Source organism: Pan paniscus, chromosome 11 (genome assembly GCF_029289425.2).
Source record: "Pan paniscus chromosome 11, NHGRI_mPanPan1-v2.0_pri, whole genome shotgun sequence".
Classification (NCBI taxonomy): Eukaryota; Metazoa; Chordata; class Mammalia; order Primates; family Hominidae; genus Pan; species Pan paniscus.
In genome coordinates, this window is record NC_073260.2 from 1,215,349 (window position 1) to 1,241,980 (window position 26,632).

The 26,632-nt window shown below is 56.2% G+C and overlaps 1 protein-coding gene across 14 annotated transcripts in view; it reads right to left on the bottom strand.

The window, feature by feature from the left end:
* Positions 1-736: 736 nt before the first annotated feature.
* CACNA1B (calcium voltage-gated channel subunit alpha1 B) overlaps positions 737-26,632 on the bottom strand; it is a 253,949-nt gene continuing 228,053 nt past the window's right edge. For 11 of the 14 annotated variants that reach the window (XM_055117377.2, XM_055117381.2, XM_055117380.2 and 8 more), the window contains 9 exons: positions 24,727-24,835; positions 17,647-17,754; positions 10,751-10,863; positions 9,550-9,677; positions 7,147-7,282; positions 6,591-6,707; positions 4,972-5,176; positions 4,463-4,713; positions 737-3,879 (listed from right to left, as the gene is read on the bottom strand). In XM_055117377.2, coding sequence (XP_054973352.1) covers positions 3,349-3,879; positions 4,463-4,713; positions 4,972-5,176; positions 6,591-6,707; positions 7,147-7,282; positions 9,550-9,677; positions 10,751-10,863; positions 17,647-17,754; positions 24,727-24,835 — 1,698 coding nt within the window. In that variant the 3' untranslated portion in view covers positions 737-3,348. The other 3 variants (XM_055117385.2, XR_008626612.2, XR_008626611.2) reach the window with 3 other exon arrangements.

Sequence of the window (26,632 nt, forward strand, 5' to 3'; positions counted from 1 at the left end):
CCTTCTCTGCCCTAATCTGTACTTATGGTGCCAGGTTTCTCTTAAGAATGTCCCCTTTGTCCTTATCAGCATGTAGCTAGCAATATCCTAACATTTTAACAGCAGAGTGAATGATTATTGGGGCATCTTAAGAGGAGCTCTGTGCCCCAAACTCACACAGCCTCCCAGAACCTCCTCTACCCAACCCCAACCCTAACCCACCACTGTAATCTTAACCAACCCTAACCCTGATCCCCAGGGAAGTTGAATCTGCCTCCTCCTGCCAAGTGCCTCCCTTGATCCTCACCACACTCTCAAAACCTGATCCCACACTTGCATTGAAAACAAACTGCAGGCCAGGCATGGTGGCTCACGCCTGTAATCCCAGCACTTTGGGAGGCTGAGGTGGGCGGATCACTTGAGGTCAGGAGTTCGAGACCAGCCTGGCCAACATGGTGAAACCCTGTCACTACTAAAAATACAAAAATTAGATGGGCATGGTGGTGTACACCTGTAATCCCAGCTACTCGGGAGGCTGAGGCAGGAGAATCACTTGAACCCGGGAGGCAGAGGTTGCAGTGAGCCAAGATTGCCTCACTGCACTCCAGCCTGGGCAACAAGAGCAAGACTCTGTCAAAAAACAACAACAACAACAACAACAACAAGAACAACAACAAACTGCAGTTCTCACTTTCTTCTGACCCCTCCTAGCAGTGCACCCCAGGCCCACACCCTTGCATATACCAGTGGCAGCATGGTGGGGTTTTGTTTTTGATTTTTTGCTAAGTTTTTATTTTAATTCAAGGACTTTGCTTCATACAAAATGTCATTGTAGAAACAATAGCAGAATCCAAAGTTTGGCTGATAAATATGACTCAGGCAGCAAACTAGTCAATCACAGAATTTCTTTTTAAGTAGGTCCCAGATGTGTTGCATGGTTGGGACTTTTTTTTTTTTTTTAACACTTCTTAAATATAAAGTTTTGCAACAAACCTTTGATTTATATCAAATATAATTAAAAATTAACAAATGAATACATTGTATCAAAAAGTACGAAGATATACATTATCATGCACATACTTGTATATATGTATATATGTTACATGCACACATAACTTGTTCAAACTACAGCCACTGCTTGACTGGTTCCAGATGCAGACAACTGGGTGATGCACTTCAAATTTGGCAGCTCACTATGAGATTCAGGGGACATATATGATAGCCGGAGAAGACACAGTGAGAAACAAAACCCAAAGTCAGGAAAACAAGACATAATGTCTCCTTTCCCCACTCCCTGTAGTTTTCATCAATTCCAATGCCTAGAAGAGTCTAGACAAGCCAGCTAGGCTGTGTGGGTTTAGAAAACTGGATTCTCGACCCAACACTGCCTGGGGAAATGGCTGTGGTTCTGCATGGAATGGACACATTTGACACCCAAGATAACATGGGCTGGGGGCTGGGGAACAAGAGACAAAACGTCAGTGTCAAAATACACATCCTTCTACTTTGCAACATGAGCACAGTGATCACATGCACAGTCTGAGATTCCTGGTTTATTCTATTGGAATAAAATACTCTGTTATCTTTAAAGTTTCAGAGTGTTGTGCCTTCAGGTAAGGAAATTCTATAAAAAGGTTTGGTCACAATCATGCTGAACCCCGAGACCAGGCAGCGGTCTTGTGTGTTTTACTTCTATTAAATGTGTCTTTTGTTGCATAGCCCTATGGGTTAATGACATCCACACACTGAACACACCTGTACAGGCACTGCATCTCCTGTGACACAGACACACACACACACACACGCATCACACACAATTTCTTTGAGGAGAATCATGGGGTAGAAGCCAAGAATCCAACACAGATCATCTGGAATTTCAGAACACGGAGGACACACCACCACCAACTGCTCTAAATGCTCCCTTTCTTCACAAAAAAAGGGACCTCCCAGCATCTTGTGCACCTTGGACAGTGTCCTGAGCATGGTCTTTCTGTCCTGAGCGTGGCCATGGGGGTCAGACCTCACTTGACTGCCTGCTCCCTGTGTCTGGCGCCAGGACAGTGCTGGGCATCAGGTGCCTGGCCTCAGTGGCAGGAGCCGTGTCCTCCCTCGGTCACTTGCTCTGAGTTTCATTCCAGCTGGGGCTTCCTCCCTCCTGCCCTGACGGCCCCACATCCAAGCCCCCAGCCAATATCTTCCTCCTTCCTACCAGCCTTTGCCTCTCTTCTGCTGTATGTGGAAGGAAACCTATTTCACACACCACAGAGTGTGCCCTGAGAATCATATGCAGAACAGACTGAAAATGCCTCACACAAGCACGTGGTCAGCTGCCCTGTGGCTTCCTTGGAAACCCCTTCCACTCGTGGGAGGAGGACAGCAAATGGCTGCCTTGTTTGCCACCATGACATCCAGTGCTCTCCACTGGCAAGGGCTTGCTACCTGGCTGCCATTGCGAGTACTTCTCACAACATCCTGCGGTGATGGATCCCGAGGCCTCGCCTCACACCACAGTGCCCAGGAGCCTGGGTGTGAGGGCCTGGCGGTCAGGCACTTGGTCAAGAGCAGCAGAGCCAGGGGCCGTCTAGGGTCCACCTGGACTGGACAGGGCTGCACAGGGAGTCTCCTCGCATAAGCCACAAAGACACGTGGCAAAAAGCTGACATCTTTCTTTCACAGGTTTGATTTTTTAAAGTTATGTGAACATTTCCTTCCCCATTTTTCTGGTTTTCCATTTTTTCTACATCAAGTATATAGAAGTGACAAGAATGAGAGGTGTTGCAATTAAAAATCACAACCACAGCAAGAACACTTTCCAGCTCAGTTCCTGTGGGGCTGACGGTATCCAGGGAGGACAGAGCTTGTCTGAGTGAGCATTCACTGACACTGGCGGGCTGCACAAGCCACGACCGTGTCCCCCTCCCCATCCCCTCCGTCCCGAGGTCTCGGCGCACTTTCAGGTGGGCCCTGCTTCTCTGTGCCGCACGGCCACGTGAAGGGTGCTCCCCACAGGACGCAGAGCTCCTCACAACGGCTCCAAGCACCCATGCTGGATGCTGAGTCCCAGGACACGGGATTTGGACTCCTGGGTCCTTCTCAGCCACACACAGCAGCCTGCGGTTTAGGGTCTGGTGTGTGGTACGAGACCCAGGAAGGCAGGACAGGAAGGGGACAGAGAGAGCCGCATCCTCTAACAGGGCTTTATTCGTCGTCTAGAGTAAAAGAGGGGAGGAGGGGGAGGGAGGGGCCGCAGGAGCCTCACCAAGGTGGGCAAGGCCTCCCCCCAGGGCCTGCTGCCCCGTGTGGATGATAAAACTCATCCACTGGAACACACGCCTGCTGCATGCAGGCGTCTGAGTGGTCACGGTGCAGCTAGCACCAGTGGTCTTGGTCAGGGTGGTGGTAGCTGTGCCGTGCTCGGCCACCCGAGCTGAGTCCCAGGGTGCAGTGGTAACCGTTGGGCACGCGGCGGAGAGGGTGAGACTGGGAGGTCAGGGAGGACACGTAGGAAGTCCTGGAGGAGCGGCCCGAGTTGGTGGCCACAGCCTCCTCGAAAGTGAGCGTGTCCTCAGGCAGGGCGTGGACAGAGGCCTCACTGTCCAGACGCTGCCCCAGGTAAGGGTCAGAGCCAATTCGAGAGCCAGGGGCCAGGGGCTGGCTGAGGGGGTCTCTCTGCAGCAGGGCGTTGTGTTCGGAAAGCCCACGGCTGAGCCGGCCTGGGGAGAAGGCAGGGAGGCTGGTCTGAGCCCCGGCGAAGTGGATGGGTGAGGAGTTGGCCGTCTTGTAGGTGATGCTGGGGCGGGGAGTCAGGGGCGTCTGGGGGAGCTGCCTCCGCCCACCGCGGCCGGGGGTGCTAGCACCAGATGTTGACAGCAAGGGGCTCCCATTCACGGAACCACTGCCCTACATGAAAATGGACCAGAACAAATCAGAGGTAAAAAAAAAAAAAAAAGCCGAACCAACAGACAGAGCACATCACACACAGGTGCCTGGGGGGATGGGAGGAGAGAGGGAGGCAATGGGGGACGAACTGGGCTGCGGTGGCCAGGGAGGCAACAGGCACCTGTGTGCGGGGGAGGGCGATGGTCAGGGTCAGGCCCAGGAATGGGGTTGGGGAGAGCAGGGAAGGGACAGGCTGGGGCCAGGGAAAAGGACAGAACAAAAGCCCAACAACCACAGTCAGGGAAGGAGAGTTAAGTGACCGAGAGAGAGGTGAGTATTTGGGGGCCCAGGTCCGAAAGTGGATGAGGACGCAGAACCACCGTCCCAGGGTGACCCAGGCAGGAGCTTGATGAGAACACAGCTGGGGTAGGCTGCAGACGTGGGCTCCGGGACAGGGCACAGAGGGGAGCGCCCGGCCCTTGGGGTTGCTGGGAATGACAAAGGGCAGCAGCGAGGCCCTGGGGAGAGGCAGGAGCCTGTGGGACAGGGGTGCTGGGCCGAGGAGAGGCAGCTGGGCCCTGACCTCCCCACCTATTCCTCTTACCTGTGGGTGGGGTCCTGGCTCCTGGCCAGCTGTTGGCGACGTTGGGTGGCTGCTGAGGGAGGGCTTGGGCTTCGGGGGCTCACGGCCCCCAAAGCGGTCGCAGGAGTAGAAGCGCTGCTTCTCCGAGGAGGAGGATGAGGGCTGCCTCCGCTCCTGGGACCGGCCCCGCTCCTGCCGGCGCTCTCGTTCCCGCCGGCAGCCTGTAGGCCCCTCTCCCGGGGGCAGCCCCGGCCCCGCAGCACTGCTTGGTGCTGGCCAGGGAAGAGAAGAAGTTAGCACGGCCAGGCCCAAGGCAGGGACCCCTGACCCCCGGGGCCAGCAGGACAGAATTCAGGTGGTGCCAGGGGAGGCTAGGGTGAGGGTTAGGGCCTGGGCCTCAGTCCCACCCTGCTCTGGCTGGTTATGGGGTCACGAGGCCCACAAAGGAAGAGGGTCCCCCATGGGCTGCTTGGACCCCCTGACTCGGGCCATAGCTCCCTGAAGGACTCCCCGGGCCCCTCCGCACGCACCGCCATCCATATCGGCAGACAGGCTGGGCCCCTTCTCCAGGGACCTCTGCTTCCTGTCCCTGCGGCGGTGGCAGCGGTGGTGGTGGTGGTGCGACGCCTGGCTAGGGGGTGGGCGGTCCGGGGTGGTGCTGCAAAGATGAGTCCCACGGGGCCGCTGGGCCAGGGTGGAGATGGAGCGCTTCATGGGGCTGGCATCTGTGACGGGCTGTGGGCAAAGGACAGGGGTGGGCAAAGGACTGAGAGTGGGCCTAGGGGAGGCACCAGGGTCAGCGGGGATGCAGGCATGGAAGTGGGTGGTGGAGCAGGCCAGACAGCAGGCCCAGACGTCCCCCATCCTGGTCTCACAGTCAGAAGGACCCAGGCCTGAGATGGTAGCCCAGGAGGGCAGGCTGGGGGCAGACAGTGCCTGAGTCCCCGCCCCATCCCATGTGTCGTGCCAGGAAGAGAGAGGTGGCTGGCTTGGTTGGAAGAACCCTGAGTGGAAACCAGAGACGCCTCTGCTGGCTGCAATGGGATCACTCCGCCTGGTGCGTCTGGGGTGGACTGGCTCCCGAGCTGCTTCCACGGCCAGAATCAGGACCTGTGAAGACACCTGGGAGGGGTAGGCCCTCCCAGGTAAACTCACCCACAGCCGCCAATGCATCACGTGTGTGAAGGAGGAGGCCCCAGCACAGGCTGCAGGGAGGCTCAGCCTGCACCCACCCATCAGGCAGCACCCAGGAGGGTACCACTGGGTGGGGAAAGAGACAAGGGAGGAAGGACAGGTGGGAAGAGGAGAAAACCCTAAGAGGGAGGAGAGGCAGTGAGGAGAGGAAAAGGGTTTGCTGGCCACAGCAGAGGGATGGGAGACGAGCCACAGACAAGCTTCAGATCCACAGCTCCACAGCCCAGGTCGGCCGAGGGACAGGGCTGGCACGGGGGCTCCGGTCACTTTTGGCCAACTGAAGCAGGCTCATGTTGCAGGTGAGGCCCTGCAGCCCCTCCGAGGCCTCAGAGGTCCGGGCACAGTGTTCCCAGATTGGCCTTCGAGGGGTGATCCTCCCAGTGTCCTTGTGGAAGGAGCCTCCCCCGGGAAACACATGGGGCCAGAGCTTCCTCTTCCTGAATCCAATGTGCATGTCCCAGAAAGAGGCGAGCCCAGCAAGGAGCTGGGTAGAAAAGTAGTCCAGGGACTGCCCATGAGCAGGGAGGGTCCTCCGTAGAACCACAGGCGGGAGAGGGGACTGAGGTGTCGGTGAAATTTTCTGGATGAGAGTGGGGGTTGTCTCAGGGAGTAGAGCCCCGGAAAGGAGGAACAGAACATGGCTGAGCCAGAGTGGGGGCCCCTATGCCCCATGGCCCCTAATAGGAGGCTGAGAACAGGCACAGCTGTCCTCTACTGGACCTGACCCACCCTCTGGAGAAGCCTCAGGGGCTGAAGGCATCCAGGCTGCACCTCTGTTGGCGCCCAGACAGGACTGCCCGGGGTGCCTGCTCCTGCCTCAGCAAAGAGCTCCACACATGGACCTCAGCCCTCTCCACCCCAGGTCTCCTCACCTGTAGGAGGCCCAGAGCCACACCCCCACTTCCCCACCCCCCACTTGCCCAGCCCAGGGCCTGGACCCTCCCAGACCACCTACCTGAGTCTCGGCCGCGAGGCGGGGCATGGAGGCCGCTCGACCCTGGCTCTCCAGCCCAGGCTGGGGCTCCCCATCAGGGCCCCTCCGGGTTATGCTCTGCATCTGAACGTCCACAGCCTGTGGATACAGCACTCACCTAGTCCCACCACACAAGGCACCGCGGACTCATCTGATCCCACCCCGGACTCACTCCATGAGGCACTGGGGTCTCACCCAAATCCATCTCAGTCTCACCTAACTCCCACTGCTGTTCACACGTCCCCCATCCTAGTCTCACACACCCCCCATCCCTGTTCACATATCCCCCACCCCAGTCTCACACGTCCCCCACCCTGGTCTCACACATCCCCCACCCAAGTCTCACATGTCCCCCACCCTAGTCTCACACGTTCCCCACCCCAGTCTCAAAATCCCCCATCCCTGTTCACACGTCCCCCACCCCAGTCTCAAACATCCCCCATCCCTGTTCACACGTCCCCCACCCCAGTCTCAAACATCCCCCATCCCTGTTCACACATCCCCCAACCCAGTCTCACTAGCCCCCGGGAGTGCTCACCAGTGCTCCCGACCGCCCCACAGGGATCTCTGTGGAGTGGCCACGCTCCAGGGGTGGCCTGGCCTCATGGGGTGCATCCTGGGTCCTTTGAGTGCCCCAGGAGACAGACTCTTTGATGCCACTCTCTTGGTTTTGTCTGTGGCAGAGAAGACAAACAGATTCCTGTAGGGTCAGAGACTGCAGGTGCCTTACCAATAGCCTGGTGCTTCAACCTGCCAGGCGTCTCCACCACATGCAGCAGAGGTCAGGGGGTTTGGCCACCCTGTTCTGGACTGAACTGAGCCCTCCTTTGGGCACAAGAGCCCCAACGTGGCCTGTGCACGCTGGACCCAGGCAAAGCCTCATCAAAGGACATGGATCCAAAACAGGGTCAGAGCAAGAAGGGATTCAGAGTGGCAGAGAGGATGCAGAGCACCAGCTTACGGCCCACAGTGCTCAAGTCTGAGGGGGGCCTGGGTCCGTCACCCGCTCCTCTGGACAAGAGGCTGATCTGTGAAGTGGGAGCAGGGGTTGTCCTTGCCACACAGGACTATCCTGGGAAGGAGTGGGGCCGCATGTGTACAGCCTGCATTAGGACAGCAGCTGAAGAAGTCCTGCCTATGCCAGCAGACAGCAAGAGAAGCTGTCATGGAGAGGACAGGCTGGGACAGATGAGGGCAAAGCTGTCATGGAGGGGACGGGCTGGGACGGGGGGTAGGGGGCCTCGCCCAGGACTCTTTGGGCTGCCTCCTCTAGGGGCTTCCTCCCTCAGGGGTCCCTTGCTGGTGGCTCCTCCTTACTTCTCTGACCCCCCACCCCAAGCCACAATGAGCCCTTCCATCCCTCGGCTCTCTGCTGGGGTGCAGCCTTCTGGCGGAGGCCACCCCACACATGCTCCCCATACGCCTGCCCCAATAGCCCCACCCAGAGATACTTCCGCACTGGTATTTCTCATCACTTGTCTCCCAACTGGCATGGAATGTTTTCGGGTGAGTGCTCATTCTCACATTCAGTGAAACACTGAAGACTACATTCTTAGTCATGCAGGTTGAGTGGCACTGATCACTCTGAGCTCAGACTGGAGCCTGATAGTCTAAATGGACCACACCCTGACCACAGCAGTGGACGCAGAGATGGCAGAAGGACACACTGGTGGTTGCTGGGGCTTCTGAGAAGCCCCATCCTTTGTCTTCTGAGAGTTGCAAGCAGCTCTCCTTCCATGCTGTCTGGGGCACTGCAGCCCCTGCTGGCGCCAGGCACAGAGCGGCCGCAGTGGCAGGCTGGTGCTAAGAGGAGGGGTGGTTAGGAGAACTGGAGCTGGCTCCTAATGCACCGCTAACCCTGAAATAACACCACGTCCAAGGCCAGAGGTGTGCTCAACCCGCTCACTAAATGGCTCAATAAATACCCTCACCAGACCCAGTCTGAGTGGGTGCTCTCTGACTTGGAGTTGTAATTGATTTAGGTAGAAACTACCATCACAGAAATAACAGAAGCTCAATTTCCTGCTGAAAGCCTGGCTTAGATAAACCCCAGACACCTCACTATCTCCTCCCACCTGCACATACAGTCAGAATCAGGACTTTAAATGCAAGGAAGGTTTTCAACAGCATGCTGAAAGCAGTGTGGGAATGGGGAGCTGCCAGGGGCTCGGGAGTCAGCCCCCAGGATCTGGGTCCTGAGATTTGGGAGCACACTTTTCTGGGCCACAGTGGGGAAAAGTGATGGTTCTTGTAAGTCACCTGCTTCTGGGTGATTTGTTACCCGGAAATATTGTGGCAAGAGTTAAGTGATACAAAAGAACCTTACCAATTTCTTTACAAAATATAACAGCTTCAGAAATCAGTACCAAAGTGGAGATCTGAGAGGAAAAGTGCCTTATGGGGTTAGAAAGATCAGAGCAGTAGAAGGCCATTGACAGAAAGGGGTGGGAGATGGAGGTGGAATCTCAGCGTCTGCTGGCACGGAGGGCCGATGAGGAGCAGGGGCAGGGGCCTCTTGTCTGAAAGGGAAGCAGGTGCGTGTGTTGGGAATGGGACGTGGTGGTCTAAGTGCTGTTAGGAAGGTGGGTTCGACGAAGCACCTGTCTAATGTCACAGGAAACGATTTTAAAGTCTGCCACAGAAACCTAGCAAAGGAAGAGCCCTTGACTGCTCTCAGGCAGCAAGTACAACAAGCATCTGTAGCAAAGCCAGCCCCTGAGAACTGAGATGTGGCCTGGGGGCTCTCTGTCCTTGGAGGGTTGCTAAGGGCCCAAGTGCAGGGTCGGATGGCAGACATGCCCCTCAGGTGCCTCCAAGCTGGTGAACCCAGAGGCCAGTGGAAGTGAGGGCCAGGGAGGTCGAGGAAATGGGATGTCTGCTTCCCCCTTTACTGTCTTTGGACCTCCTCCTGTCCAGCTATGTCCTACATCTGGATACTCACATGGCCCCGCCATTGCTGAGGGAGGTGGAACTCTTCTGTCGAAGGAAAACCCGGGCTCCTCGGAGCACAGCCGGCTGTGTCTGCTCCACGGTGGCCTTCAGAGGGTGGAACAGGGACACAGGACCCATCTGCAAAGGAGGCAAAGGGAAGGGAAAGAGCTCCAATGGGCCTGCAATGTGGCCTCTGTGACCTGTTCTGACCACGTGGCATGGGGCAAAAGCCAGGTCATGTTCAAGCCCAGCCTAAGGGCTCTTTCCCCTTAGCAAGGGGCTGCTTACTTTCCCTGATATGTCCCTAAATATGAGCACGTGACCAAAACAGTGAAGCAAGCCAGGGCACCCTTACAGCATCTCCTCAAAACCTTGCCTGTCAGTGACTTCAGGAAAGCCATGTCACCTCTCAAAACCTCAGTTTCCCTGTCTACACAACTAGGGGATTGGACCAGATTACAGGTGGCAACAATATTCCATCTAATCATCACCTTGAATTGGCTGGTAGGAGTTAGGGTTAGGGTTAGGGTTAGGGTTGGGCTGAGGAAAATTCCGAGATTTCAGGGCTGGGGAAGACTGCTGCATGGATTAGTGATGTCTACCCCAGGTGTGAGAATGGAAGGTGTGGCCTGAGCACCACATATTCGCCATCTGAGGACTGGGTCAATGTCCCCAGAAGCCCTGGACACCTAGACAATTTTCCAGCAGAGAGACTACATATGGTCACCGAAGACACGGCTGTGTGGGAAGGACAACATCGGGAAGATGGGCCCCCAAATCATCTCAGTCAAAGGCAAGAGGAGAATAGGCAATGATCCTGAACCTATCTGAATTTCTTTGCTCTCTGTGTGAAGGGAAAACAGTTCTCCTTTCACCTCTCCAAACAATCCTCCTCAAATGGTCTTCACATCTTCTTCTCTTCCACCCCATAACAACCATGACACTGCCCAGCCCAGCCCTCATCTTCTGGCCCTGAGTGCTGACTTTCTATGTCAGGAGCTGCCCAGTACCACCAGCTCATGGAAAGCATAAAGGCTGTGTGTAGTTTCTGACTTTGGGGGCCAGAGAGGTAGCTGCAAGAATCTTTCATCTTCCTTCTGAGATACTTTTTCCAAGAATGGTGTGCAACTCCCCTGTCGTCAAACCCCCGAAGGATGCCAGAGCCTCGGAGGCATCACAGTTTTCCTGGAAAACTGAGGGCCGCCAGCTACCTGGGAGAGGCCTCCAGGAGCCTGCTGCATCTGGTCTCTGGTGGTTTTGTTCTGCTTGTAGAAGTCGAATATCATCAGAGCTGCATAAACCTTCCCCACTGTCATCTCATCAGCTGGAAAAGAACACAGGAGTTGAGATTCGGAGAAGGGGGCAGAGGATCCATGGAAACAAGGGATGGAAGTAAGGTGAGGAAACAGCCGCCCCTCCCTCACCCCCGACAAGGACTCCTGGAAATGCACTGGGACAGAGGGCTCTCAGGCAGAACAAGGGGCTCGGCCACCAGGAGTTTGGCCTACCTAGGGCTCCTCCAGATGCTGACCTGGCCCTCCTGGCTGCCCTGACTCCTCCTGAGGCCTCTCAAGGCCGGGCTGAGGCTATCCCCACCTGCTTAATGCAGGGCCCTTCCTGTGTTTCCTCCCCAGAAAGCAAGATGGAGTTGGGCACCTCCCGTCGCTCCCTCACGTCTCCCAAAAGATGGAGTTGGGCACCTCCCGGTGCTCCCTCACGTCTCCCAAAAGATGCAGTTGGGCACCTACCTGCACTCCCTCACGTATCCCAAAAGATGGAGTTGGGCACCTCCCCGCGCTCCCTCACGTCTCCCACAAGGAGGAGTTAGGCACCTCCCCGCGCTCCCTCACGTCTCCCAAAAGATGGAGTTGGGCACCTCCCCGCGCTCCCTCACGTCTCCCACAAGATGCAGTTGGGCACCTCCCCGCGCTCCCTCACGTCTCCCACAAGGAGGAGTTGGGCACCTCCTCGCGCTCCCTCACGTCTCCCAAAAGATGGAGTTGGGCACCTCCTCGCGCTCCCTCACGTCTCCCACAAGATGCAGTTGGGCAACTCCTCGCGCTCCCTCACGTCTCCCAAAAGATGGAGTTGGGCACCTCCCCGCGCTCCCTCACGTCTCCCAAAAGATGGAGTTGGGCACCTCCCCGCGCTCCCTCACGTCTCCCAAAAGATGGAGTTGGGCACCTCCCCGCGCTCCCTCACGTCTCCCACAAGGAGGAATTGGGCACCTCCCCGCGCTCCCTCACGTCTCCCAAAAGATGGAGTTGGGCACCTCCCCGCGCTCCCTCACGTCTCCCACAAGATGCAGTTGGGCACCTCCCCGCGCTCCCTCACGTCTCCCACAAGGAGGAGTTGGGCACCTCCTCGCGCTCCCTCACGTCTCCCATAAGATGGAGTTGGGCACCTCCCCGCGCTCCCTCACGTCTCCCAAAAGATGGAGTTGGGCACCTCCCGGCGCTCCCTCACGTCTCCCAAAAGATGCAGTTGGGCACCTCCCCGCGCTCCCTCACGTCTCCCACAAGGAGGAGTTGGGCACCTCCTCGCGCTCCCTCACGTCTCCCACAAGATGCAGTTGGGCACCTCCGGGCGCTCCCTCACGTCTCCCACAAGATGCAGTTGGGCACCTCCGGGCGCTCCCTCACGTCTCCCAAAAGATGCAGTTGGGCACCTCCCCGCGCTCCCTCACGTCTCCCACAAGGAGGAGTTGGGCACCTCCCCGCGCTCCCTCACGTCTCCCAAAAGATGCAGTTGGGCACCTCCCCGCGCTCCCTCACGTCTCCCACAAGATGCAGTTGGGCACCTCCGGGCGCTCCCTCACGTCTCCCACAAGATGCAGTTGGGCACCTCCGGGCGCTCCCTCACCTCTCCCAAAAGATGCAGTTGGGCACCTCCCCGCGCTCCCTCACGTCTCCCAAAAGATGGAGTTGGGCACCTCCCGGCGCTCCCTCACGTCTCCCAAAAGATGCAGTTGGGCACCTCCCCGCGCTCCCTCACGTCTCCCACAAGGAGGAGTTGGGCACCTCCTCGCGCTCCCTCACGTCTCCCACAAGATGCAGTTGGGCACCTCCGGGCGCTCCCTCACGTCTCCCACAAGATGGAGTTGGGCACCTCCGGGCGCTCCCTCACGTCTCCCAAAAGATGCAGTTGGGCACCTCCCCGCGCTCCCTCACGTCTCCCACAAGATGCAGTTGGGCACCTCCCCGCGCTCCCTCACGTCTCCCAAAAGATGGAGTTGGGCACCTCCCGGCGCTCCCTCACGTCTCCCAAAAGATGCAGTTGGGCACCTCCCGGCGCTCCCTCACGTCTCCCACAAGGAGGAGTTGGGCACCTCCCCGCGCTCCCTCACGTCTCCCATAAGATGCAGTTGGGCACCTCCCCGCGCTCCCTCACGTCTCCCACAAGGAGGAGTTGGGCACCTCCCCGCGCTCCCTCACGTCTCCCACAAGGAGGAGTTGGGCACCTCCCGGCGCTCCCTCACGTCTCCCAAAAGATGGAGTTGGGCACCTCCCGGCGCTCCCTCACGTCTCCCACAAGGAGGAGTTGGGCACCTCCCCGCGCTCCCTCACGTCTCCCATAAGATGCAGTTGGGCACCTCCCCGCGCTCCCTCACGTCTCCCACAAGGAGGAGTTGGGCACCTCCCGGCGCTCCCTCACGTCTCCCACAAGGAGGAGTTGGGCACCTCCCGGCGCTCCCTCACGTCTCCCAAAAGATGGAGTTGGGCACCTCCCGGCGCTCCCTCACGTCTCCCACAAGGAGGAGTTGGCCACCTCCCCGCGCTCCCTCACGTCTCCCATAAGATGCAGTTGGGCACCTCCCCGCGCTCCCTCACGTCTCCCACAAGGAGGAGTTGGGCACCTCCCCGCGCTCCCTCACGTCTCCCACAAGGAGGAGTTGGGCACCTCCCGGCGCTCCCTCACGTCTCCCAAAAGATGGAGTTGGGCACCTCCCGGCGCTCCCTCACGTCTCCCACAAGGAGGAGTTGGGCACCTCCCCGCGCTCCCTCACGTCTCCCACAAGGAGGAGTTGGGCACCTCCCCGCGCTCCCTCACGTCTCCCACAAGATGCAGTTGGGCACCTCCCCGCGCTCCCTCACGTCTCCCACAAGGAGGAGTTGGGCACCTCCCCGCGCTCCCTCACGTCTCCCACAAGATGCAGTTGGGCACCTCCCCGCGCTCCCTCACGTCTCCCACAAGGAGGAGTTGGGCACCTCCTCGCGCTCCCTCACGTCTCCCACAAGATGCAGTTGGGCACCTCCCCGCGCTCCCTCACGTCTCTCACAAGATGGAGTTGGGCACCTCCCCGCGCTCCCTCACGTCTCCCAAAAGATGCAGTTGGGCACCTCCCCGCGCTCCCTCACGTCTCCCAAAAGATGGAGTTGGGCACCTCCCCGCGCTCCCTCACGTCTCCCACAAGATGGAGTTGGGCACCTCCCCGCGCTCCCTCACGTCTCCCAAAAGATGGAGTTGGGCACCTCCCCGCGCTCCCTCACGTCTCCCACAAGATGGAGTTGGGCACCTCCCCGCGCTCCCTCACGTCTCCCACAAGGAGGAGTTGGGCACCTCCCCGCGCTCCCTCACGTCTCCCACAAGATGCAGTTGGGCACCTCCCCGCGCTCCCTCACGTCTCCCACAAGGAGGAGTTGGGCACCTCCTCGCGCTCCCTCACGTCTCCCACAAGATGCAGTTGGGCACCTCCCCGCGCTCCCTCACGTCTCTCACAAGATGGAGTTGGGCACCTCCCCGCGCTCCCTCACGTCTCCCAAAAGATGCAGTTGGGCACCTCCCCGCGCTCCCTCACGTCTCCCAAAAGATGGAGTTGGGCACCTCCCCGCGCTCCCTCACGTCTCCCACAAGATGGAGTTGGGCACCTCCCCGCGCTCCCTCACGTCTCCCAAAAGATGGAGTTGGGCACCTCCCCGCGCTCCCTCACGTCTCCCACAAGATGGAGTTGGGCACCTCCCCGCGCTCCCTCACGTCTCCCACAAGGAGGAGTTGGGCACCTCCCGGCGCTCCCTCACGTCTCCCACAAGATGGAGTTGGGCACCTCCCCGCGCTCCCTCACGTCTCCCACAAGATGGAGTTGGGCACCTCCCCGCGCTCCCTCACGTCTCCCAAAAGATGCAGTTGGGCACCTCCCCGCGCTCCCTCACGTCTCCCACAAGGAGGAGTTGGGCACCTCCCGGCGCTCCCTCACGTCTCCCACAAGATGGAGTTGGGCACCTCCCCGCGCTCCCTCACGTCTCCCACAAGATGGAGTTGGGCACCTCCCCGCGCTCCCTCACGTCTCCCACAAGATGGAGTTGGGCACCTCCCCGCGCTCCCTCACGTCTCCCACAAGGAGGAGTTGGGCACCTCCCGGCGCTCCCTCACGTCTCCCACAAGATGGAGTTGGGCACCTCCCCGCGCTCCCTCACGTCTCCCACAAGATGGAGTTGGGCACCTCCCCGCGCTCCCTCACGTCTCCCAAAAGATGGAGTTGGGCACCTCCCCGCGCTCCCTCACGTCTCCCACAAGGAGGAGTTGGGCACCTCCCCGCGCTCCCTCACGTCTCCCACAAGATGGAGTTGGGCACCTCCCCGCGCTCCCTCACGTCTCCCACAAGATGGAGTTGGGCACCTCCCCGCGCTCCCTCACGTCTCCCATAAGATGGAGTTGGGCACCTCCCCGCACTCCCTCACGTCTCCCACAAGGAGGAGTTGGGCACCTCCCCGCGCTCCCTCACGTCTCCCACAAGGAGGAGTTGGGCACCTCCTCGCGCTCCCTCACGTCTCCCACAAGATGCAGTTGGGCACCTCCCCGCGCTCCCTCACGTCTCTCACAAGATGGAGTTGGGCACCTCCCCGCGCTCCCTCACGTCTCCCAAAAGATGCAGTTGGGCACCTCCCCGCGCTCCCTCACGTCTCCCACAAGGAGGAGTTGGGCACCTCCCCGCGCTCCCTCACGTCTCCCATAAGATGGAGTTGGGCACCTCCCCGCGCTCCCTCACGTCTCCCAGAAGATGGAGTTGGGCACCTCCCCGCGCTCCCTCACGTCTCCCACAAGATGGAGTTGGGCACCTCCCCGCCCTCCCTCACGTCTCCCAAAAGATGGAGTTGGGCACCTCCCCGCGCTCCCTCACGTCTCCCACAAGATGGAGTTGGGCACCTCCCCGCGCTCCCTCACGTCTCCCAAAAGATGGAGTTGGGCACCTCCCCGCGCTCCCTCACGTCTCTCACAAGATGGAGTTGGGCACCTCATTGTGCTCCCTCACATACCCCATAAGATGGAGTTGGGCACCTCCCCGCACTCCCTCACGTCTCTCACAAGATGGAGTTGGGCACCTCATTGTGCTCCCTCACATACCCCAAAAGATGCAGTTGGGCACCTCCCCGCACTCCCTCACGTCTCCCACAAGGAGGAGTTGGGCACCTCCCCGCGCTCCCTCACGTCTCCCACAAGATGCAGTTGGGCACCTCCCCGCGCTCCCTCACGTCTCCCACAAGTAGGAGTTGGGCACCTCCCCGCGCTCCCTCACGTCTCCCATAAGATGGAGTTGGGCACCTCCCCGCGCTCCCTCACGTCTCCCACAAGATGGAGTTGGGCACCTCCCCGCGCTCCCTCACGTCTCCCACAAGATGGAGTTGGGCACCTCCCCGCGCTCCCTCACGTCTCCCAAAAGATGGAGTTGGGCACCTCCCCGCGCTCCCTCACGTCTCCCACAAGATGGAGTTGGGCACCTCCCCGCGCTCCCTCACGTCTCCCAAAAGATGGAGTTGGGCACCTCCCCGCGCTCCCTCACGTCTCTCACAAGATGGAGTTGGGCACCTCATTGTGCTCCCTCACATACCCCATAAGATGGAGTTGGGCACCTCCCCGCACTCCCTCACGTCTCCCACAAGGAGGAGTTGGGCACCTCCCCGCGCTCCCTCACGTCTCCCACAAGGAGGAGTTGGGCACCTCCCCGCGCTCCCTCACGTCTCCCACAAGATGCAGTTGGGCACCTCCCCGCGCTCCCTCACGTCTCCCACAAGGAGGAGTTGGGCACCTCCTCGCGCTCCCTCACGTCTCCCACAAGATGCAGTTGGGCACCTCCCCGCGCTCCCTCACGTCTCTCACAAGATGGAGTTGGGCACCTCCCCGCGCTCCCTCACGTCTCCCACAAGATGGAGTTGGGCACCTCCCCGCGCTCCCTCACGTCTCCCAAAAGATGGAGTTGGGCACCTCCCCGCGCTCCCTCACGTCTCTCACAAGATGGAGTTGGGCACCTCATTGTGCTCCCTCACATACCCCATAAGATGGAGTTGGGCACCTCCCCGCACTCCCTCACGTCTCTCACAAGATGGAGTTGGGCACCTCATTGTGCTCCCTCACATACCCCATAAGATGGAGTTGGGCACCTCCCCGCACTCCCTCACGTCTCCCACAAGATGGAGTTGGGCACCTCCCCGCACTCCCTCACGTCTCCCACAAGATGGAGTTGGGCACCTCCCCGCACTCCCTCACGTCTCCCACAAGATGGAGTTGGGCACCTCCCCGCGCTCCCTCACGTCTCCCACAAGATGGAGTTGGGCACCTCCCCGCGCTCCCTCACATTCCCATAAGATGGAGTTGGGCACCTCCCCGTGCTCCCTCACGTCTCCCACAAGATGGAGTTGGGCACCTCCCTGCGCTCCCTCACGTCTCCCACGAGATGCAGTTGGGCACCTCCCCATGCTCCCTCACCTCTCCAAGATGGAGTTGGGCACTTCCCCGTGCTCCCTCACGTCTCCCCCAAGATGAAGTTGGGCACCTCCCCACACTCCCTCACGTCTCTCACAAGATGGAGTTGGGCATCTCACCGCACTCCCTCACATCCCTGTGGGATCCCCTCTTGCCTTTCCTCTGGATTTAAAAAAAATAAATTCCACACACCAGGAGCTCAACATAACAAACCCATGCTCATCTCCGTGGCTCCTCTGCCACCCAGGGCTCTCTTGGTTGGAGCTGAGCGCAGACTCATGAGGAGGTGAGCCCACCTCTCCAAGGTGGCCTGCCCTTCATCCCTCACCCTCACCTCCACAGCCCTCCAGCCACTCTGGGTGGGACAGTAAAGGTGGGGGCTGGGGGCATTTCTCACCCTCACACTTACGCTTATGGGGTGGTACCAGCAAGTCCAAAGTCTTCTGGGGCAGATTGGCCCACACAACGGAAATCTCCTTCCTCAACTCCGCGTCACACTGATGCTGCTTTGTCCCAGCTGCACCAGGATGATGGTGGGGAAGGGGAAAAGACAGAGATGTTAGGAGCAGCCCTGCAGCCGCCAATGGGGCAGAGCTGGTGCAGGTGGGGAGATGAATGGTGTAGGCGGAGATGGGGTACAGACGGTGCTGGAAGGAGGGTGCAGTGGGAACAAACGCTGATGCAGAAGCTGCTCACAGCTCTCCCTGCTGCGAGTCTGCCCAGAGGAGGAGGCAGGTGAGCAGGGCAACCACCTCATGTGCACACATGTGTGTCCGATGTGTGTGCATGCATGTGCACTGCACGGTCGTGTGTGCATGGGACGGGCAATGGGGATTTAGGAGGAAGATGGCAGCACTCCAGCCATTCATCTATTCATTCAACAATATTTACCAAAAAACTCTCAAAAACTTCCCTTCTGGAGTTGACAACGCTTTAGTCTACCAATAAAGCAGTAATAAGTAAAAAAAAAAAAAAAAAAAAAAAGTGTACTGGAGAGTGCAAAGTGCCAAGGCAAGGAGAGCAGAGCGGGGAAGGGGAATATCAGCAGGGCTGCGGCTGTGGACAGGACGGCCATCAAAGTCTCCCGAGGAGGCCTGTGTGCCCTGAAGGTAAAAGGAGCCCCCGAGTACACTGGCCCTGCTGTGTCACCCAAAGGGCCAGGGAGGCCTCGGGGCAGGGTGGATGGAGGGGGTGGGCAGGAGGGTTAGGGAAGGCAGTGGAGGGTTTTGAGCAGAGGAATAAAATAATTGGATTCACCTTTCTTAAACATCAGGTTTATTAAGGTACAATTCACATGCAGTGAGAGTCACCCTTTTTCATTTCCTATGAACTTTGGTGAATTCATACACCCATGTACCTAGCACCACCGTCAAGGTATGCAACAGCTGCATCACTCCCAAATTCCTCTGTGCCCCCTTGAGTCAACCCCTAGTCCTATTGGCAGCCTCTGCCACCACTGATGTGTTTTGGGTCCCTATAGTTTTGCTCCAGAATGTCACGCCAATGGCATCATACAGCACACTGGCCTTTGAATCTGGCTTCTTTCACACAGTGTGGTGCATGTGAGAGTCATACACATTGCCACACGCAACAGTAGCGTGTTTCCTTTTACTCCTGAGTATTCTTTAATTGTATGAATGCACCATTTGTTTATCCATTGCCAATTGATGGACATATGAGTTGTTTACAGTTTGGGGCAATTTTGAATAAAGCTGTAAACATTTGCACATAGATTGTGTGGATGTATGTTTTCATTTCCTAAGTGCAATGGCTGGACCATAGAAGTAACTGCAAACTGTCTAAGGGGCTGCACCATTTTCTTTTCCCACCGGGAACATGTAGAATTCCAGTTGCTCTGACCTCTCAGCACTAAGTATTGTCATTCTGAAAAGCATTTTGGCAACTACAGTAGACTGGAGTGTAATCTCGTTGTGGTTTTTTTTTTAATTCTGGATTTGTCTAATGATTAATGACATCAAGGATTTTTGTATGTGTTTGTTTGCCTTCCATATATCTTCTTTGATGACATTTCTGTTCAAATCTTTTGTCTGTTTTGGTTGGGTTATTTTCTTAGGGAGTTGTGACAGTTCTTCATATATTAGGAATACTAATCCTATAGCAGATATGTGTTTAGCAAATATGTTCTCCAATTTTAGGCTTGTCTTTTCATTCTGGTTTTTTGTTTTGTTTTGAGACAGGGTCTCAATCTGTTGCCCAGGCTGGAGTGCAGTAGTATGATCACAACTCACTGGAACCTCGAACACCTGGGCTCAAGCAATCCTTCCGCCGTAGCCTCCTGAGTAGCTGGGACCACAGGCATGCGCCACCATGCCCAGCTGATTTTTTTAAATTATTTTTTGTAGAGACAGAGCCTCACTTTGTTGTCCAGGCTGGTCTTGAACTCCTGGATTCCAGCAATCTTCCCACCTTTTCTCTCAAAGTTAATCAAAGCTGGGATTGCAGGTACAAGCCACTGCACTTGGCCTCATTTTTAAAAATATCTTTTGTGGTGGGGCACAGTGGCTCACGCCTGTAATTCCAGCACTATGGGAGGCCAAGGCAAGTGGATCATTTGAGGTCAGGAGTTCAAGACCAGCCTGGCCAACATGGTGAAACCCCGTCTCTACTAAAAATACAAAAATTAGTTGTGTGTGTTGAAATGTGCCTGTAATCCCAGCTACTTGGGAGGCTGAGGCAGGGGAATCGTTTGAACCCAGGAGGCAGAGGCTGCAGTGAGCTGAGATTGCACCACTGCACTGCAGCCTGGGCAACAGAGCAAGACTCTGTCTCAAATATATATATATATATATATATATATATATGTATATATATCATATAGCAGAAGTTTTGCTGTAGTTCAATTTATCGATTTTTTCCATTTGAGATGGAATCTCGGTCTGTCACCAAGGCTGGAGTACAGTGGCATTATCTTGGCTCACTGCAACCTCCGACTCCCAGGTTCAAGCAATTTTCCTGCCTCAGCCTCCCAGGGACTACAGGTGCACACCAGCAGGCCCAGCTTTTTTTAGTAGGGACGGGTTTCACCATGTTGGCCAAGTTGGTCTCAAACTCATGACCTCAGGTGATCCGCCTGCTTTGGCCTCCCAAAGTGTTGGAATTACAGGCGTGAGCCACCAACGCCTGGCCTTGTGTTTTCTATACAGGTTTCATAATTTTAGATTTTACATTTCTGTCCACAATCCATTTCAAGTTATTTTTTGTACAGGGTAAAAGGTATGTGCTATGGATCAAGCTGTCCCCAACTCCAGTCTACATGTAGAAGCCCTAAGCCCCAGATGTGACTGTATTTGGTGACAGGGCCTGTAAGGAGGTGATCAGTTCAAGGAGTTCCTGTGGGGCCCTGATCCACAGAATCAGTGGTCTCATAGGAGACACCTGGAAATCCACTTGCTCTTTTTCTCTCCCTGCACACACAGAGGAAAGTCTGTTTGAGGACACAGCAGGACCATGGCTGTTTACCAGCCAAGAGAAGAGGCCTAAGAGTGACACCCACCTCACAAACACAAACTCTTGGACTTCTGGCTTCCAGAACTGTGAGAAATACATTTCTTTTGTCTAAGCTGCGGCATTTTCTTGTGGCAGCCCGAGCAAGCTAAAACAGCATGTCAAGAATGTCTCTTTTTGTATAGGATTGTCTAAATTTCTCCAGCATCATTTGTAGAAAAGATGATCTTTTCTCCATTAATTGCCTTTCCAAGTTTGTTAAAAATCAATTGACCGTATAAGTGAGTCTATGATACATGATTGATGAAGCTTTCCTTAATTCCTACTTTATGTAAAATTTTAAAAATCATGAATGGATGTTGAATTTTGTCAAATGCTTTTTCTGTATCTATTGAGATAATCATATACTTTTCCTTCTTTGATACAGTAAACTGGATTTTCAAACACTGAACCTAACTTATCCTGGGGTAAACCCCACTTGTGTCATCATATATTATCTTTTAAAATATATTCAGTTTGGCCGGGTGCGGTGGCTCACGCCTGTAATCCCAGCACTTTGGGAGGAGGCTGAGACGGGCGGATCACGAGGTCAGGAGATGGAGACCATCCTGGCTAACACGGTGAAACCCTGTCTCTACTAAAAATACAAAAAAGTTAGCCAGGCGTGGTGGCGTGCACCTGTAGTCCCAGCTACTCGGGAGGCTGAGGCAGGAGAATGGCATGAACCCAGGAGGCAGAGCTTTTAGTGAGCCGAGATCGCGCCACTGCACTCCAGCCTGGGCAACAGAGTGAGACTCTGTCTCAAAAAAAAAAAAAAAAAAATTCAGTTTGCTGAAAGATTATGTTGAAGATTTTTAAAAATCTATGTTTATAAGGGATATTCGTCTGTAGTTTTCTTTTCTGGTCATGTCTTTGTCTAGTTTTGGTATCAGAGCAAAGCTGGCCTCTAAAAATAAAATAAGTTGGAAAATATTCCCTTTTTCCACTTTTTGGAAGAGTCTATACAGAATTGGCATTATTTCTTCCTTACACAGTTGGTAGACTTCAATAAAGAAGCCATTTGGACCTGGGATTGTCTTTCTTGGAAGGTTTTTCCACTCTAAACTTAATTTATTTAATATATATGGTATTATGAAGCTTTTGCTTTTTTTTTTTTTTTTTGAGATGGGGTTTCACTCTGTTGCCCAGGCTATAGTGCAGTGGCACCATCACAGCTCATTCCTCCTACCTCAGCCTCCCCAAGCAGCTGGGAGCACAGGCGTTCACCACCACATTCAGCTAATTTTTTAATATTTTGTAGAGCCAGGGGCTCCCTGTGTTGCCCAGACTGGTCTCAAACTCCTGAGCTCAAGTGATCCTCCTCCCTCAACCTCAAAAACTGCTGGGATTACAGGCATAAGCCAGGGCACCTGGCCTGGTTATCTCTTTTTTTTTTTTTTTTTTTTTTGTCCTCTGGTGTTGAAACTGAAGGTTATCTATTCTTTTTTTTTTTTTTTTTTTTTTTTGAGACAGAGTCTCGCTCTGTCACCCAGACTGGAGTGCAGTGGCGCAATCTCGGCTCACTGCAAGCTCTGCCTCCCGGGTTCACGCCATTCTCCTGCCTCAGCCTCCCGAGTAGCTGGGACTATAGGCACCCGCCACCACGCCCGGCTAATTTTTTGTATTTTTAGTAGAGACGGGGTTTCACTGTGTTAGCCAGGATGGTCTCCGTCTCCTGACCTCGTGATCGGCCTGCCTCAGCCTCCCAAAGTGTTGGGATTACAGGCGTGAGCCACCGGGGGCGCCTGGCCTTTTTTTTTTTTTTTTTAGAGATGGGGTCTCGCTGTGTCGCCCAGGCTGGAGTGTAGTGGCACGATCTCGGCTCACTGCAACTTCCTCCTCCCAAGTTCAAGCAATTCTCTTACCTCAGCCTCCCGTGTAGCCGAGACTACAGGCACACATCGCCACACCTGGCTAATTTTTTGTATTTTAGTAGAGACGGGGTTTCACTGTATTGTCCAGGCTGGTCTTGAACTTTTGAGCTCAGGCAATCTGCCTGCCTTGGCCTCCCAAAGTGCTAGGACTACAGACGCGAGCCACTGCGCCCGGCCATTAGTCTTTTTTTTAACCTGATCACTCTGGCTGTTGTGTTGAAGGCAGACAGAAGGGGCCAAGGGCAGAAGTGGATGAATTAGAAGCTGCTGCAGCAACAGCTGAGAGCCAGAGGAGGCGGCAATGGGGGAAGGGAGAGGAGTGGCCACATTTTGGATATATTTTAAAGACAGAGTCAAGAAAATATGAAAGAGAAGGCAGGAATCAGAAATGGGATAAGGAAGGAGGAGAAAAGGATGATCCTCAGCCTGTGCAACACAGTGAACCCCCATCTCTAAAAAATATACAAAAACTAGTAGGGAGGAGTGGTGCCTGCAATCCCAGCACTTTGGGAGGCCAAGGCAGGAGGATCACTTGAGCCTGGGAGGTGGAGGCTGCAGTGAGCCGTGACTGCACCACTGCACTCCAGCCTGGGTGACACAGTGAGACCCTATCATAAATAAATAAATAAATAAATAAATAAATAAATAAATAAATAAAATAAGATGACTTCTAAGGTTTCGGCTTAAGCATTGACTGAGATAGGGAAGGCTGTGGGGGAAAATTTGAAGTTCAGGAGAGAAGTCAGGGCTAAAAATACAAAATTGGATTAATGTTATTTAAAGCCATGGGAATAGGTGAGATGATAAAGGAGTGAGTGTAGAGAGAACATTCCATGGCACAAAGGCACACCCAAAGTTTGTGGGATCAGAGAAACAGATAAAAAAGGTTCAAAGAGAAGAAAATGCAAATGGAGAAACGGCCATGGACAGCCCATGAGCTGGGGATGTGCCTCAGCCTTTGAGTCGAGCAACGTGGAGGCCTGGAGACCCCAAGGGCAGCTCTGGTGAAGCTGGGAAGAGCCCCCAGCATGTGGGAAAGGGAAATCAGAGACAACCTCTCAAGAGCAGGGCATTAGAAAGGAGAGAATAGGGAAGTCGACAGAGGGGAAGATAACTTTTTTGGTTGTTTTCGAGACGGAGTCTTGCTCTGTCACCAGGCTGGAGTGCCGTGGTACAATCTCAGCTCACTGCAACCTCCGCCTCCCAGGTTCAAGCCTGCCTCAGCCTCCTGAATAGCTAGGAATACAGGCACGTGCCACCACCACGCCCACCTAATTTTTGTATTTTTAGTAGAGACGGGGTTTCACCATGTTGACCAGGATGGTGTCCATCTCCTGACCTCGTGATCCGCCCACCTTGGCCTCCCAAAGTGCTGGGATTACAGGCATGAGCCACCGCGCCCAGCGGAGAACTTTTTAAAGATGGAGGAAATAATCGGGTGTTTATATGCTGACACAAATAATCCAGTAGACAGAAAAACTGGCAGGGCAAGAAACAGTATGGCATTGCCACTATGGCATCCTTGGGGAGACGTAAGTGGGGCTTGGTGCACAAAGCAGGAGATGGGGCAGACGCAGGGGGGTGGGGGTGGGGCAGGGCCCTCTGGGGCTGTAATCTCCTCTGTGGTGGGGAAGGTGGACGTGGGGAAGAACACACTCTGTAGTGTGTTGCCCTCCTTCTCTCCTTGCTTTGGCATCGCTCTGTGGTTCTGTCCATCAGATCAGGGAAAGACCGGATGGGCTCACTATGGGAGGGGGCCAAGGGCATGCAGGCTCGTCCCCAGGGAGGGCGCTGGCTGTGGTGAGGCTTGACCAGGCTGTGTCCTGGTTCCACCACCAGCTGGCTCTGAATTACCTGGGCAATTTATGAAATCTCACCATGCCTCAGTTTCCTTACCTGAAAATGGGATCATTGCAGTGCTAATGTGCAGACGGTTACCAGGTGAAAAAGCCAGTGCCCCAGGGTGGGCATCCTGTGCAGCTGTCCTCAGACCCCTCCAGACACAGCTGGCCCCTCACCCTCCTCCCTGCGTGTCCTCCTGGGACTGACACTGAGGGCGGAGGTGCACATCCCTGGGTCCAGGGCCCTCCTTCCGAGGCTGCCTTGCTCACCTGGGGCCAGCTTGATCTCCAGTGCCGTCCGGATGAGGGCCATCAGCGTGGACGTGAAGTGAACAGTCATGTCCTCGTTGGAGATGGGCATGTTCATGCGAACCAGGCGCTAGGGACAAGCAGGGCCAGTCAGGGCCAGGCCTGCTGGGGTCACCCCCCACCCCAAGACTACGCAATGATGGGGTCCCTGGAGGCTGGGCTGGGCATCCCAGTGGTGGTGCCTGCAGGTGCCTAGGCCTGAGTGAGGTGGGGCGGGTGGGAGTTTTGCCAGCATTCACACTCTCCCCTGGACTCCCCGCCCCACAAATCTAGCTGAGGACCCTCCTGGCTGCAGAAAAGTAGAACTCCAGGTAAAGACTGGAGCCTTGATCCCTCTGAAAGCACAGCCACCTCCTCACCCTGAGGGACCCCTGCCTGTGGCTGAATGTAGGAGTGTAGCCTTGGCTGGGGAGGAGGAGCAGCAGCCACAGACAGAAGAGGTCCCTGTGCTCATTGCTCTGCCCACCCCCATCTTCTCCTCCCACCACTTCGATCATCTGGACAAGGAGTAGGTGGTCCAGGGTGCCTCTCTGGGGCCCAGCTCCCAGTGGGGGCCTCTACAGGTGACATCCTGGTTTTAGCTCAGGTCCAGTGAGGCTTCTGCCTCTCACCACCCAGCATGAGGCCTGGGAGAGATGCTCGATGTCACTAAAAGGCAGAGCCCATCTCTGTGCAAGGCAGCTCCTGCTGCTGGAAGGACAGGAACAGATGGGACTGCCCAGGGCTGCAGGCTGAGGCTGCTACACTTCAGAGTGGGCTGGGGCAGTGTCCTGCAGCTCTGCTCCGTCTCCCTCTCAGGTGGACAGCCTGTTGCCAGTTTTCAGGGACAGAACAGCTGGAGACGAGCTCGTGTCTGCACCACAGTCCTCTGGCCCCAGCCAGTGCTGCCCAGAGACCCAGGCTCTAAGAACTGAAGAGGCCTCAAGAAGGAAATGCTTCTCAAGTGTGCCTGGAATATTTTCAGCCTGGGGAGCAAGGAGCTGGCCAAGTGGAGCCCCAGGAGCACTGTCCAGCTAGAGACAGGAGCTCCTCCCCAGGGTCTGCCTGTCCTTGCCCAAGCCTGCAACCTGTGGCAGGGCAGCCCCTTCTCTAGGGAGGGCCATACAGCCCTGCCCCTAGCATCATGGCCCCAAATCCAGAGTCCTCAGCCTAACAGCTAGTGGGGTGTGGATGCAAGCCGGGCTGGAGACATGAGCCTGACTCTGGCCCCGAATGCTGGCAAAGCCCCACTTGCCACGTCCAGTCCTAGTCCCAGGGCTTTGCACAGCATGTGTGTGCAGCACAACAGGAGTAAACTGCTTCCCAGAGAATGGCATCCCTGCAGACCAGCATGAATGGCGGTGTGAGAGGCCAAGGAATTCCTCTCCCAGAGGGCAGGCGTTGGGGGGCGTTGGGGATAGCAGTGAGGGCAGAGCAGGCAGGTGATTTCCAAGAAGGAAGAGCTCTGCCCAGGGCACTGGAGGGCTGCCCTCCCCAGGGGTGCCATCAGCCCACTCCAGGCCCCAAAGGGCCAAGAATCTCAGGAAGAAGCCAAGAGGCAAGGCCAGGGCAAACAAACAGGTGTCTCTGCCCTGGGCCCTCCAGGGTGCAGTGCTCTGGGCATCTCCTGAGCCCTCCTCAGCTCATCTGGCCCTTCTGCCCCCACCCTGAGGCCTCCCTTGGTCTCTCCATGCCCAGAACCTTGGAGTCAGCCAGCACAGCTGGGTGGGGCTCCAAAGGCTGCTCCGTCATGGCCCTGCCTGCTCGCCCCGGCGCCAAGTGTGGACAGAGCTCTCCTTCTTGGGGACAAAGCTACAGCCTTGCATGCAGAACCCCCAGGCAGGCACAATGCAGGGGCAGGGCAGGGGCTGAGGATGGCTTGGAGGAG